We start from the raw sequence: 15,394 nt of genomic DNA on the forward strand, positions 1-15,394 counted from the left end.
GCCCGTTCTCCTCTTTCCTCTAAGAAGAGATCCTTCTTTGTATTTGTTGGGCTCACCAAATCCCATCTCACAAAGAAACATGCTACACAGCCACTGGGGGAGTTCTTAGAATCCTAATACTGTTCTGCACCAATGGACATTCTAAGTATGTGGAATCTTCACACAACAACAGCTCTTGTTTTAGGTTGGAAATTCTCATTCATGCCTTTATTTCTTTTGCTCTCATGGGTAAAAGCTGGAAAATCTGGAAGAATGAAGTTGTCTGCTGTACACAACAGATGAGCACTCTTTTGCCTGAGGGGAAAGTTTCCCTCACACTGTACCTGCCAGGTTTCTGCAGTGGCCATGGAAGCACCAGATCAGAAGGGGCATCTGACAAACCGCAACCTGCTACCAGGTTTAGCTTGAACAGATATCAGATCTTTTTATGGAATCACTTTTTCCTGAACTAGCAGGTTTAGAACTACCCCTCCCCAGCAAATTACTCTCTGTCCTTTCCAAGCAGTGTTTTTAGGACATCTGAGGCAGTTGAAATGTAATTGACATCCGTGAAGAACACGGAGCTGTTTCTCTCTCAAGTGAGGGTTGGTCATGGTTCCATACCCAACCAATATTGCCTCCTCGATGAGAGAGCCAGTGTAGGAACCAGTTAGTACTGACTGTAATGGTAAGTTTTACCAATCCACTCGTAAACAGATGCAGAGACGTGTTCCCAGTCCTTTTCCCCATGTCCCTCCTTCACTTTGCCCTCTTGTCTGTGATGAAGCTTTCAGTCCCAGGGACTCACAGGAGAGGCGTCTCAGCACACAGCTTGCAGGACGCAGGAGATGACTGGAGCAACATAAAACACACATTCTTACTGCTCCACTTGAGAAAGAAAGGAGCAAGAATGTGGAGTGTGCGCTCCAGGGCCAGGCAGCCAGCAAAGCATGGCAGGATTACAGATCTCTATGCACTTCGGTGAGCCCTCCCCTTTCCTCTGCCCCACCCATGTACTTTGTGAGGGGATCTGGCACACCTGATTTCAGAGCATTTTCCTCTTCAGAGTTGCTCTGGGTCTTACTAGAGCTGTGAAATGCTGCTGCAGAAGTGCAGCCTTCTGCAGTGGAGCTACAGGCAGCATGGAGGGAGCACTCACAGGAAGGACTGCGCCATGGGGAGACAAAACAGTTTCTCTTTCCAAGTGAGAAGTGACTGACAGGATTGAGCCTCGGTAGCCTGCCAGGAGTGTGCCAGGCTGCAGTGGGAATAAGAGGCGCCAATACAGACCTGCGAGCAGTGGCAGCCACCTGATGTGTACAGGGCTTCACTAACGAGGCAAGCATTCCCTGCAGCATTCCCCTCTGCAGGGTATCACAAAGCTCTAAATGGCCACCTAAGGAGGAAGGAAAGGATTGTGCCAGAGAACTCCTTGAGCCCCTCTGCTCAAAAGCTGCCTGTGAGCTTGCCTACTGCAGGGCTGGAGGATCTCTTCGTTGTGGCCTCAGTGCTTCTGCAAACACTTCCCTCTCCTTCACTTGGCCCACTCATCTGCGGGGAAGCTTTCAGTGATCCAAGCAATCGGGCCTCCTTTCACTTCCTTTCCCCTCAATGTGTGATTTTCCCAGGGGGAACATCAAGGTGCCTCTCACTGGTCATACATCATCCCCCTTCCCATACCACATCATTGCTCACACTATTTATGTTTAAACAAAGAGTTGGCACCCTCTTCTGTTGGCTCCTACCTGGGAAAAGGGATACCACAGTCATTTCCATAGCAACATGGAGGGAACAGACAGAGGATTTGACCTAAATGCAGTAGCAGAAAAGTGGTCTGCCCACTTACCCACCCACTTCCATCTTGAACCAGTCCCCCTTTCTCTGAACCCATGTGCATGGATGTGGTCTGAAATCACAACCTTTTCCTTTAGGCAAAGGAGCTGCAAGAAGAACTGTTAGAAAAGAGAAACACAACAGCTGACTGAGGGATGAGTAGCAAAGGCTTATTCTCCCCATAGCTGATATGGCACAGACAGGGATTAGAAGAGTCACATCTGCAGCACTGCAGAGAGCCACAAATCCATGATCAGAAGGTAACAAAGTATAAGCACAAGGATAAGACAGTAGCTACAACCACTGCCTGGGATAAGGAGGAGCTACATTCCAACAATTGCATGAGACACAGGCAACGCTCCTGGGGGCGCGCAGTCCTAAACATCTCTCCCCCCACCCTTCTTTTGTAAGAAGCAGCATATGGTCTCCGTTCACAGGCCCAGTTTCACTGTCCAGTGTGTGGGGCGCTCAGGAATGTGTACTAGTTTGCTGTAGATTCTCCAGTCTTTGCACAGTGGGAACACAGGGACCGGATGGTGCCTGGTCCTGCACAGGGGTAACGGATGGAGTTGGTGAAAGTCTCCCACCATCATTCAGGTAAGGAGACCCGACTGCAAAGCACAAACAGCACAGATTTCCCAGGCCATCGTGCCAATCTCTGCAAGCACCATTTCTGAGGGTTAGATGGCATTTCAAGTCCACAGAGCCCTTGGCTTCTCTGCTAAGACTGCCAAACAGGGGGCCAGTTAGTCCTAACTGGAGCCAGCTCTAGACGGAAAGACAGTAAGAGTCACAATCAAGAAAGCCACAACAAGCACATGTTTTAGGAACAGGAGCATGAGGTGCTCTGCACGGAGAGCTTTCTGGACCATGCTCTGCGCAGGTCGTACTCTCCAGAGTAGGTCTCCTATGCGCTGCAGCATCATGCTGTGGAGAACCTGAGATGTCAAAACTCCAGTGCCTGTGCAACTCCCTGGTTGCAGCCCATTGATCAGGGCGCTCTTAAAGAAAGTGGCCTGGGATATCTGAGCCACCTATTGATCTCTCTCACTCCTCTCCCTTCCTGACTGTTTCTCATTTATTTTCTTCCATAACAAACCCACACTGCTGTGTTCATCCCAGGGATAGTCTTGTGGACTCTTAAAGGGGCACTATCATACCAACGCATCCTACGGATCATTCTGTCTTCCCCTGATGCAGGGGAAGCATGTGTACCCCTGTTCATGCCCACACAGGCCAACTGAGGGAGGCCTGAGCCTGCTCCCACAGAAATCATGTCATGGATCCCAGTGGGAGCAGGAGCAGGCTCAGAATTATTACAAGTTTTGTCCGTATCACTGCCACACACAGTCCCCAGACATCTGTTCTCTTTGAGAGTATGACTTAACCCACATGCCATGCAGGCAGGAAGGTATAAGTATGTAAGGCAAATGAAAAAGAATACTTCCCCCTCATATAGTACCTACTGCCCAACGATCTCAAAGCACCTGGCCTAACCATTACCCAGTTCAGTCTCCCACCTCCAGAGCTGTCCTGTCCATAGGACAGTTTGGGATGGCCACCCCAAGTCCCACACTTTGGGGAGCCCTGCAGCAGCTGCCCAATCAAGATACAGACAGCACCCAGGGCAGCTGTCAGGATTACCTGGTAGGAGAGGCCCGGTGTGGGGCGGCAGCTGGGGTGACCCCCCGCCCCAAACTCATTGCATCATCATGAGCAGGAGCACTCAGCAGCCTGCTCCACTCTGCCCTGCCCTCCCTCCCACTCCCAGCATGCTGCACTTCTCTTCACCACTGCAGCGGGAAGCAGAGCACCCCCCAGCTCCAGGGAGCTCCACTTCCCACTGCCATGGAGAGTGTGTGGGGAGGAGGTGATCCCTGCTGCCGCCCAAGGTCACACCCCTCCATAACCTTCCTCAGGGAGGGGGCAGGCAGGGCCTGAGGGAAGGGGTGGAGCAGAGCTGGGACAGGGCACAGCTGGGGGACTTGCCCTGGCTGCTGGAGGAGAAAGGTGTTATCTTTTGAAAGGGTAGTGCCCAGGAAAGAAAGGTGTTATGTGGTGTGATGCAAGGGAGTTGGGAGAGCTAGGACTAGTTAGATGAAATTATTAAAAAGGAAAGAAATTTAGCGTGCATATCCTGAAACATTCCTTCACAGTGCATGAGCGCTCAGAGAAATCTCTCCAGGGAAGTCTTGCCACTTGGGACTTAAAAAACTGGACTGGATAAAGCACAAGAAAAGCATATGGACAGACACAACCCTGAAGTGGCCAAGAGATGGAGCGGCTGATCAAATAGTCTCTCAAAAATCAGAGATGGGAAAGACCAATGAACCTTTTATAATCTAAATCCCATGTCAGTTCTGCATTTATGAGCAGAAAGTCAAACAATTATGGATTTCCTCTTTCCAGAAACTCCTGACTCTGGAAACAACGTACCATAAAACCAGTTTTTGCCCTTTTTGGATTTAACTTTAAAAATGTGTATTGATTGAATTCTGTATAGTATGTTGTGTTTCTGCAGGGCTTTACGTAAGCTAATGACTCAATCTGCAGAATTCCCCAGCAAACCAGGTCAAAATGAGCCTCAGCTGTGCAGAGAGGGAAACCGAGGGACTGAGTGGAAAAATGTGCCTTAACTCTCACAGCAAGTCGGTGTCAAAACTAGGAGTGGAAACCAGAAATCCTGGATATCATGTCTGTTTTCAGGTCATTCAATCAGACTCCTCCTCCCTAATGTATATTATAGGCACATATACACATTTACTGCATTATATACAGATCTATCACTGCCGTTATATTACGCATCTAATACCACAGGACCACTCAAGCATCCACTGACATCAGCGGCAAAACTCCCACTGATTTCAATGATGCAGGGCCAGTCCCTGTAAGAAGAACAGTAAGGAACTAAAGCTCTTTGGTATTATAAAACATGACAGCAAATAACTGTCGATAACTTAAAATAGCACCAGGGATCAGAGGATACTTCATTCTCGGCAATACTGAATGCTGAGGACCAGGTATCAAGGGGGTCAGTCCCCACCCCAAAAGTAGGAACAGACTGATGGAGCCTTCAGACTCCATCACCTCCTAAGGCAAGGCCCTGGAGGGTCAGACAATATACTGGTCGCGCCCTCACAAAATCAGTAGCTAGTGGCAGACATCTAGCCCCAGACATTACACATTCATCAAAGAGCAGGCAAGGGTTTAAAATCTAATCTACATTCCTCACAGCACTGGCTGCCATCAGCCTGTCTCCCATGAGATGAGCAGCACCCCAGCACAAAGCAACACACCCTCCTGGCAAGAGCTGACAATTCATCACCGGCTTATAAGATGGCGTGGCTGGAAGGGAGCCGTGTGAAGGGCTGGCATGCTTGGCTCAAGCGTGCTGGATCTGTGCAGACGGCTGCCAGCTGCTGTCCACTGGGGTTAGCGGAAGCTGCTGTGCTTTGCCGGGTAGAGCAATGCAGGGAGTTGCAAGCAGCGCTGCTCCTCCCGGCCTCTCCCAGAGTGAGCTCGGGGAAATGAAGCTTTAAAGCCAATCCATACAAATGTGTTTAATTGCCACTGAATTCCCAGTAGCTTCCCTTGAATGGGCAAGGATGAGGGGAAAGAGCAGCACAAGAAGGGAGCTGAACGCCGCTCATAGAATACCGAGCAGATCTATAGGCTGAGAGAGGAGAGCCGGGCTGAGCATGAAGGGCCTAGGGCCCCCACCTGCTCAGAGCTAGAGGTCTTTTCCCCACCACTTTCTTAAAGCCTCCCCTCACGATGGGATCGCAGTCAGACCCCACCCCCCGCCTTCCACACAGCTTCATACCATCCCCACGGTCCCCTACAAACAGCCAAGCCTGGTCACCGTGAAGGGCAATTCTCTCTCCACTCTAGCTGTACAGGTACTGGTACATTACTCAGCTGAGTCACTGGGGTGGGGGGGAGGAGGGAGGCGCTCCAGCTGGGGTTCCTTCCGAAGGGAAATATACAATATCATGGGTCAGGCTCCCAGCTCCACACAAAATATAATGAGCATCCTGCCCTTTGGAGGCTGAAAGTAGCCCTCACAGAGCCGCATCTTAACAGGAAGAGATCACTGTCCTGCTGGAGCCCTGGCTGAGGGCTGCACCTTGGGAAAGCCAGGGAGGGCCCCCGGGAAGTCAGTCCAGAGGCTGCTACAAGACCTGGCCCAAGTTCAGTGAATGGTCCCGAGTCCCTGGGAGCTTCTCTCTTACCTTCTTTCAGCATCCCCACTTTGAGGCATTTCATGAAGCGACAGGCTTGACAGGACTTGCGCCTCCGTTTTGTGATCTCACACTCATTGGTGGCTGGGCAGCTGTATTCAATGTTTCCTGCAATCAAACAGAAATGGTCACCAAGAGGCCTTGCTCCCTCCACCAGTGGGAATCATTATCAAGGGCAGAGTACAAAGCCTCCTGCTTGCACTGCGTAATACCCAGTAAGCCCCACGGGCCACCCACAAAGCATGCTGTCCATCACTCATTCATTCACACACCAGGGGACTGCTACTGGTGATGAAGAGTCCAACGGTGAGGCTGTCTGGGGTAACCGTACGATATGGGCTCCTTTGTTAGAAAAGCAAAATGAAAACATAACAGAAAAAGCAGCACGGCAGGTGGAGTGAGAGCAGAAGACCTGCAGGGGGATGGGCAACTTTGGTGCTGGGCCTTCTAACCAGCACACCTGGCATGATTGCTGGCACAGATCCCTTATAATCTGTTACTATTATAATTGTGAACCTAGGAACCCAACCCATGGGGCACATTCCCATTTGCTGCCCTAAGCTCAAGTCTTTCCTGGGATGACTGTTCTCCCAGGTCTTTGGGACTCTTACTGATTTTGCTGGGGAGCAGGGAAAGGGTCTTTCCTCTCCATGGTCTCACGCACACTGTCTCTCAGGGTTTGTGAGCTGGCAGTTACAATGGGATAGCAGGGGAAGGGAAGCACTCAGTGTGGAGAGGGAGATCCCTGTGGAAGTCTCTGGGTTGGGTTATGGGAAGGATAATGCAAACCTTACTGGCTTCTCGGAGGTGGCTCTGGCATCCACTGAGCTGGACTGTGAATGTATTTTGAGTTCAAACAGATCCACAAAACAAAATCAAATCCCCCCAAAACTGATATTTTTCCTGGTTTTGGGTAAAAGAGAATCACAAGGAGAAAAACATTTCCAGTGGGTTCCCATGGAAACTATAACCTGAACCCAGCTCTCCTGAAACGTGGCCACTGTATTTGGCACAATGTGCATGGTCTTCAGCAAACCTGGCTAGATGCACTGGTTTCTTAGTGAAACAGCACCTATTATAGTTAGAAACAGGGACCTATCGTTAGGACTTGGCTCCAAAGAGGCATGTAGGCTTCCTACAGCATTTGAGGGCTATTACCTCTCATTGGTTCCATCAGTTCCTGCTTGCTAGCATTTAGCTCACCAAATATCTCCCCCATGTTTCCAGGTGCACCTCTAACTCACCCTTACTTTAGGGTCTCTTCCATCTCCAACTGCTAGGGGTCTTGTTTGCCATTTGCAGAGTCCAGGGGCAAAGAAAGCAGCCCAGATGTATTTCTGGCCACCGGCACAAAAGCATGAGGCAAGAATGCAACCTCAGACAGAATACAGTGGCCTGACAAGGGGCTGTAAGTGTCATAATGCCAGGTCACAGCATCACAGAACAAGCTTTTTAACCCTGCTGGTAAAGGCAGTAACAAACACGGCTGCCAACCACTCCAAAGACCAAAAAGCAGTCCAGTAGCACTTTAAAGACTAACAAAATAGTGTTGCTGGACTGCTTTTTTGTTTTCATACTATACAGACTAGCACGGCTATCTTTCCATTACTCCGTAGACGACACTTCTGGATGGAGTTGTTCAATATAAGGGGTGAAGATATCAAAAATGTATATAAGGAAGGCAGATCCATCTAGTGTTTCAGACAAACAATTTTGCATCAGGATTTCAGTGTTCTATACATAGGGTTCTTTTTTAGTGGTGGGGGAGTTTGTTCTGGTGTTCTAGGATGGAAATTGAGACTCCCAGGTTCCATAGGTAGCCCTAGGAAGGAGTATGGCTTTAGTGTTTGGACAGAGAGTCAGGACTCCTGGCTTCTACAGCCAAATGAAGTGAGGGAGTTGGATTTAGTGTGGATGGAGCAGAAGTCTGGGAGTTAGGATTCCTCGATTTGCAGTGGACTTGCATGATCTTTGACAAGTCCCATCATCCTTCTGTACAAAGGAAATGCTCTACTAACCATCTACAGCATGGGGCTGAGCTAAGGGGTGAAGTTTAGTTAAATTAACCCCATGAAGCCTACTGACAATATGAGTTGCGTGCTAAAGACAAGCAAGAGAAGGAAACGACAAACTGAAGGAGTCACCAGCTGTTTATCTCACAATGTTATGGAGGAGAATTTCAGCCCCACACTAGAAAAAGCAACGAGAGGTCCTGTGGCACCTTATAGACTAACAGAAACGTATGAGTCTACAAGGTGCCACAGGACCCCTCGCTGCTTTTGCGGATCCAGACTAACACAGCTACCCCTCTGATACTTAGCCCCACACTAGTGATCTGGGGCTGAGAACAATGTAAGCCCTGGAGCCACAAAGACTTGATGCCTGCATGCGGTACGCAGAGCTTTCATCTTCAGAGTCTTATTTTGTAAAACCTACAATCCTGAGAGTGATCTCCAGCATCTCTGCTGACAGTCCTCCGCCATCACCCTTCCTGCATGCTTGCTGTGCTGCCATCACACAGCTGGATCCCAGACACAGATACTGGGCAGAAGCAGAGAGCTTCCATGCAGTCTATACCTCAGCACTATACAGCACCTGAATTTCAATAGCCAGCTAAGTATCAAATATCTCTGAAAGCTGGAAATTGAGATGCAGGGCTGGTCCCAAGGTAATAAATGAACTTCCACTCCTGTTCATGTAGATCCAGTGAACCACAGACCAGGGAGTGCAGAGCCCCTGTCCTCAGGGCTGCACAGCCACTGTGTCCCTCATGTGAGGAGCACTAACACCCCAAAGAAGCCGCACATGGCAGGCTCATTCTTCTAGGGAGGCAGGAAGGGAGTGTCCCATCTTCCTGTTTATGAGCCTCTCTTTCACAAGTTAGACCCCCCGGCCCTTCCAAAGGAGGCTAAGGGGCACACAGCAGCATGGTGTTATGGGATTTCAGCCGTCATCTCATGCTGCAGCAATACTGCAATATGCTGCTATGAGGTTTGTGCATTCTTATATCAAAAGATTGCCCCAGTGAGTGGCACGGGCTGATCACATCGCAGCTCAAGGTCATCACAGGTGGATTAAGGCAAAGATCATGCCACTTCCTAACACTCTCAATTTCAGGAGCCAATTGCCATGCAAGAAACTGGGACCATCCTGTGAAGAAGCCCTGAAAAAGCTCTGACAGATCCAATGGCGTGCCCAAAACATTAGTCTGTGCGTGAAAGTCAGTGTCTTCCCACAGTCAGTAACAACAGTCCCAGCAGAGTTAAAGGAGGGTGCGCTTCTCTCAGACCAAGCCTTCAGGATGGGAACATAGCAATCTCTTGCATAGCAGATCTTTCATTTCCTCACTTCATTTAATCCTATCCATGCTCCTGTGCCCCTTTCCTCCCCACCACCCACCTTGTGTCGTCTTTTAAGCTCATGCTAAGTATTAAGGAGAAGTGCATTTTATATCCAGTTTGTACGGGTGCAAACAATGCAAAGCACTGCAAAATCAGGCTCAATGTATCCTCTTCATGCCAGTTCATCTTCGTGTAAAACTCCATTTACTTCTGTGGAATTACACCAACTATCATTTAGCCCCAAAGACTGTCTCTGCTGGAAAAAGAGGATGAAGCGCAGGGAAGATACGTATTTCAGGGGGAAGTGAGGAGGACACAACAGAGGTGAGAAAGATGCAGTCAGTCAGCATTAGCCAAACAAAACCCATCCAAGAAAAGCCACTGTCTTCAAAACTTTAGCAAAGTACTTCTTTGACTTTTTTCCCCCTCTCAATTTCTTTTATGGGTCCTGCGGCCGGCTGCCAGTACAGCTGAGCTGCTCACGCTGGCTTGTAATTTCTGTAAGTGCCCTGCGATAAAGTGATGAGATTAACTCATCGGAATTCCGGCAGCCTCCCGCTGGCGGGCAGTCATGCTGCCAGCTCAGTCACCGCAGGCAGGGAGCTCTAGGGAAAGAAGGCTAAAGAACTCCATCCTTTGTGACAGCCAGTGGAGAAGGCTGTGAGTGTCAATGAGCAGCTGCAGGGGTGCATGTTTGTTGCAGCATGTGAGTCTGTAGCTGCCTGTGTTTGAATTTGTGGTGTGTGTGCCCCAAGTGTGTTCAATATTATATAGAAGGGTGAAGCTAAAGCACCAATGAAGCTGTTCTGAACAGTCTCTTGTGACAGGGGCTTTCCTCACTGTATTTACTGTTGGGCCAAACAAATCTGGTGGGATCTGCACATGATTTACATCAGAAATACCTATGAAACTAAAAGGCAGGGGAGGCAGTGTTGTCTAGTGATTACATCGGGAGTCTTGGGTTTAGTTCCTGATCCCAAACCATGTAGCTGTCTGTAGCTTTCAACTCCTCTCTGAAACCAACAGGGAAACAGTTCAGTTAGGGTGTACCAGTGCCATGTATGCTCTGCACAAAACTCAGCTTTGTAGTCAGAGCCAACATCATGCTCTTATCAGAAGAGTAGCCCTGTGCACAAGCCCTGTTGCTACTTTAAGGTCCGCACGTAAAGTGTGAAAAGCAGAGAGGTTAGAAATACTTGTAGTACTTCATGTGAAGTGATTTGTCCAAGTCCACATGGATGTCAGTGTCAGAAATGAGTACACAATCTAACTACAGTACATGTCTGTCTAGCTCCTTGCACGATCTGCATCACTGTGCTATCTGCAATCCCAATTCTGTGCTTCAACTATCAGACAGCGCCCCTCCCTGACATTACAGCCACAAAGCCCTTACAATGAGCTGTATGAGGGGCAATCCCTCACATCCACAAACGGGAGTTGTGGGGACTGCCGTTTGGAATAGGCTCGTGGCAGGTCCCACGTGGCTTGAAACATGGTGATCGAAGCATGCCCCAAACTCCAAGAGGAAGGGCCCAAACACGAACAAACTAATTTACTGCTACTAACAGTAAAGCTAACTATTTATAGGTGGGGCTAGACACCACGACCTCCTGAGGTCTCTTCCAGCCCTAGGATTCTAATTGTAAGTCACTGGGGGAATGCTTGCCAGAGGAAGTGAACAGACACACTGCTCCAACAACTGTCACTGGCAGCAAGAAGAAACTGAGGTAGGGTTGGGTTGGCAGGGCCCTCTATGTGGCGCCATGAAGGCACGACTCCAGGGGGCGCCTGAACCAGCCTGATGGGTACTGACAGAGGAAAGCGTTCCGACAACTGCGCATATCACATGCACACACCTATGTGGAATGGTCATGAGCAAGCACTCAAAGAAAAGATGATCTATGCTAGCAGGCAGTGTAATGTTAGCCCCACACACACACACACACACACGGTGATTTCAATTCTCTTATTTGTTATGAACTTTAAAGGATTAAATGAACCCACTAGATGAATAAGGCTTTTGGAAACCTGTTGGCTGTTTGCTGTTGCTATTAGTATAGAGAGAGCGTCTGTCTCTTCTCTCCTAGGGCCCCAGCCTAGGGCCCTGTCACACTGGAGAGCTCATTCTCCTTTTGCTCAACATGGTCCTGTGGCAAAGCCCTTTTTTGCTCCTGCAATTCGCATATTGCTCTGGCTCCCAAGCAGGTTCCGCTTCCTGTCTGATCCCCTTCTCTGCCTCTGCCCCTCATCTCCGTGAGCAACAAAAACCTCCGTTTCAACTGCTTTACACCAAGCTCTGCAGCTTGGATGAAGCCAGTGGCTGGAGAGAGGGCTGTGAAGCTGCCTGAGATGGGCTGATGACAGGGTGAGAGCAATACCCCCTTACTCCTTCTCCTCATCTGTTACATGTTAACAGGCAATCACTTAGGGAGCCTGTAAGTTTGCTGCACTCAGGAGGTCTCTCTGTGCTGTAGCATGAAATCAGCTGACAACTTACATGGGCTGGTGAAGCCTCTAATTACTCTGTCTCTTCCCCCTTCACTCCCTCACTCTGATTCTTTCTGAGCTCTTCGTAGTTGCTGGTCTTTCCTATCTCCCTGGACCTATTCTGGCTAGTAGTTTACTAGGGTAAAATGGGGGCTGGGGTTGAGAACTCTCCCGCCTCTGGTACAGAGATTCCCCAGCGTTGCTCCCATAGAAGGTTAACCTTATAGTTTTTCCATACAAAGAACTCCTGGTGTGCCCCCTGCAAGTCCCTCCTTTAGCATCCATTGCCCAAATGTTCAGACTAATACCAGGAATGGATGCAGAGAAAGCCAACACTCAGAGCTGCTAGGTGAGATGGATGTACAAGTTCACATTCAGCCCAGGAAAACTGCAGTGACAAGCCACAGATGTGCTGCATATGAACAGATGGACATTCTACAGTGGTACACATTTTCTATCTAGTGTCATGAGAGAAGACGAGTCAGGCAGAGGGAGGAGCATGTCTGCCTGGGATAGTGAAAAGTGTTTATTTCCAAGGAATGCCATGGTTAAGAGAGGTACCTGGAACAAAGGAGAAATAGTCTACCACAGAAACACACAGAGGATTGTTCCTGGCACAGCTCTGTTCAGTCCAGATTCCAGCATCTCCAGCAATGGGGTCTGATCAGGTTTGTAGTCAAGCAGCACAAACAAAACAAGTGCCTTTCCCCATATACATCTTCCATTAAATTAATTAGAGTCAAGTGTGTCTGAGAAAATTCAATAGTTTCCATTGCAGGAAGAATGATGCTGTCCAACTTTTCCATAGGAGAGGGGGCAGAGCAGCATGTCTATGCACATGTGCTTATACTGGTGCCTGTGTATGACAGTGCAGGCAAGTATCTGTGTGTATGGCAGCCTGCCTGTAAGGCTGTGTCTACACTAGCTCCCTGCTTTGAAGGGAGCATGGTAAGTAAGGTGTTGGGAGATTATTAATGAAGCACCTTACTTACGATGCTCCCATCCTAAGTGTATCTGTCTGTATATCTTTGTATATATACACATGCACCTTTACTGGTCCTGCAAGATGTACAATTCTGCTCACCTGTGTGTGTGTGTGTGCGCGCGCGCACATGCGCACATGCAAGAGGAGATGTAACCGGTGCACATGTAGGTGTGCTGCAGATATCTCTGGCTATATTTGTGTCTGTGTGTGTATGCACAAGTGGAGTGGCTGTGGTGTATGCTTTGCTGTTTAAGCTGAAACGCTGAGGCCGAAATTTCCAAACCTGCTAAAGCAGTTCGCAGCTGCAAATGAGACTAAACAGGAACTGGGCACCCAATCCTGCCAAGACATCTGAAGTCTCTGTCTAAATCTTTAGGGCCACGTGCTGTGCTGCTCAGAAGGAAAGAGCCTGAGCCTGGCTCCATATCAGTGTGCACTGCTTCAGAACTTCCAGATGCAAACTAGGACAGACGGGTTTGCGTGAAAACCTCGCTTTTCCTAGAGCACTGTTTTCCTCGCAAGGGGCACATTCTAACAAGGGCCCAGCCCTATCCTGATGCCCTGGCAGCCAGAACTTCTGCTCTCCAGGCGCACCTGTGCCAAACAAATATCCTCCCGGAGCAAACCCTAATGCCTCCACCAGCCACAAATCAGTGGGTAACTTCAGGAGTGGGGAGGGCTCCTGTCTCTTCACCGCACAACTGGAGAACTCCTTGGAACAACATTTCCCACAGCAACATTTTGAAAACAGCTTTGCTACATGTCACGCTGCTGCTGCTGCTACCTGAGAACCTAACTGAAGCCCTTACGTGCTTTGCTCACATTCAGTGGTGGGGGTGGGGGGTGAGGACACATGATATGTATTCCTGTGGTTCTTCCTTCTCTGAAGTGCCACAGGAATGCAAGAGCCTCTGCAATCACTAGAGCCCAGCCTCCACGGAGCGACTGTCTCAGCTCCCTCTCCCACCACACTGTACCTTGAATTGTTCTTTTGAAGAAGGCTTTGCACGCCTCACAGGAAGCCACGCCATAGTGGTAGCCAGACGCAATGTCCCCGCACACCAGGCACAACCTCTTGGGGATGGCATTGAGCATGTACTCGCACTTGGTGGGCGAGTCCTCCATGATAGCGCTGGCACAGTCGTCGTAGCGCTTACGGCAGGATGCGCCGCCAATCCCCGCACCGTTGAACATGGGTGGTGAGTCCAGGCCGTTGGTGTGGCCACCCATGGTGATGCCGTAGCCACCGCTAGCATCAGAGGAGCCACTGGGACTGTGATGGCTGATGGCATCAATGCCAGAGGATGGGCTGGATGGCTCAGTCTTGATGAAGGATCCGCAGCTAGAGGAGAGATGCCGCTCCTCTGTGGACATCCTGCCAAGCAGCCTGTAGGGAGAGTGCACAGGAACCAATCAGGCAGTGTACAATCACCACAAAGTCCATTCCACTCCAACCCCTTTGGCTTCCTAAAGGGTGTCAGTCCAATTTGTTCTGAGCTGCCTCCCTGAGCCCCACTGACCAGCATTCCTTGTAAAGCTCAATGCTTGGGCAATTACCCAGGAAAGATTCAGATGCTGCCCAGCTGATTAGCAGGGCGCCCATGGCGCACCCACAACTGACAGCATGTTTCTATTGGTGGCGCACAGCCGCATATGCTTGGGGAATATACAATGTATTCCACCCCAATGAAAAAAAACTTATAGGAAACACTGCCATTGACCTCAGAAATGGGTAAACACTACAATATTTTTTGCATCTTACAAAGCGTGTCTTTGCCCAGGAAAGCTTATGCTCCAAAATTTCTGGTAGTCTATAAGGTGCCACAGGACTTCTTGTTGTTTTTGAAGATACAGACTAACTCAGATACCCCTCTGATGATATTTTTTGTAGGCCACCTTTACAGATAGTTCCACTTTTCAATAACTAGCTATTGAAGTTTCTGTGTTGTTATTGGTGCCATTTCATAGTCTATCCAGGGCAGGAACTCACTGGCATGGAGTGAAGCAGATGAACTCAACGGGTCTGTGGTGGTGTCAGACAAGATGTGGGATCCCTCAATCTGGGATTCTTGGTCACTGCTCCAGGCAAAAAGAGTTTACTAGCAGATTCCATACTAGGGCCTGAACAAGAGATGACTCCTTCAGTTTGCAAACTCCCTTGCAATCAAGTGCCTCCTTTTTTTCTTTTTCACTTTCAGCACTTAGGAGTCCTCCCTAGAAGAGAGGCTTCAGAGGCTGATAAAGAACAGTTTGTAAGTCTCCTCCAGCTTCCTCACCCCACCACAGTTTAATGACAGGGTCATTTTGCTGAGAGAAAGACACCCACAAATTGCCAAACAAGTGGTGACTCGTTCATCCAGGGTCCTCTCTCTTACAGAGACCAACATCAGATACAGAAGAGAGTGTGAGAAACCCTGAAGTAAGTCTTTCTGGACTCATGTGTCCAGTGGCAAAGCTTACCACAAAGTTTATTCGTCAGTTAGGGATTGTCTCACTTCCTGATGCAAAAAGGTTTACATTCCTTCCCA

The 15,394-nt window shown here is 49.1% G+C and overlaps 1 protein-coding gene across 3 annotated transcripts in view; it reads right to left on the reverse strand.

The window, feature by feature from the left end:
* Positions 1-15,394, reverse strand: part of ESRRB (estrogen related receptor beta) — a 187,367-nt gene that overhangs the window by 43,971 nt on the left and 128,002 nt on the right. For all 3 annotated transcript variants that reach the window (XM_074996736.1, XM_074996737.1, XM_074996738.1), the window contains 2 exons: positions 13,844-14,253; positions 6,045-6,161 (listed from right to left, as the gene is read on the reverse strand). In XM_074996736.1, the coding sequence (XP_074852837.1) occupies positions 6,045-6,161; positions 13,844-14,253 (527 nt within the window). The remainder of the gene's footprint in view (positions 1-6,044; positions 6,162-13,843; positions 14,254-15,394) is intronic.

The sequence above is a fragment of the Carettochelys insculpta genome, chromosome 6, assembly GCF_033958435.1.
Source record: "Carettochelys insculpta isolate YL-2023 chromosome 6, ASM3395843v1, whole genome shotgun sequence".
NCBI lineage: Eukaryota > Metazoa > Chordata > Testudines > Carettochelyidae > Carettochelys > Carettochelys insculpta.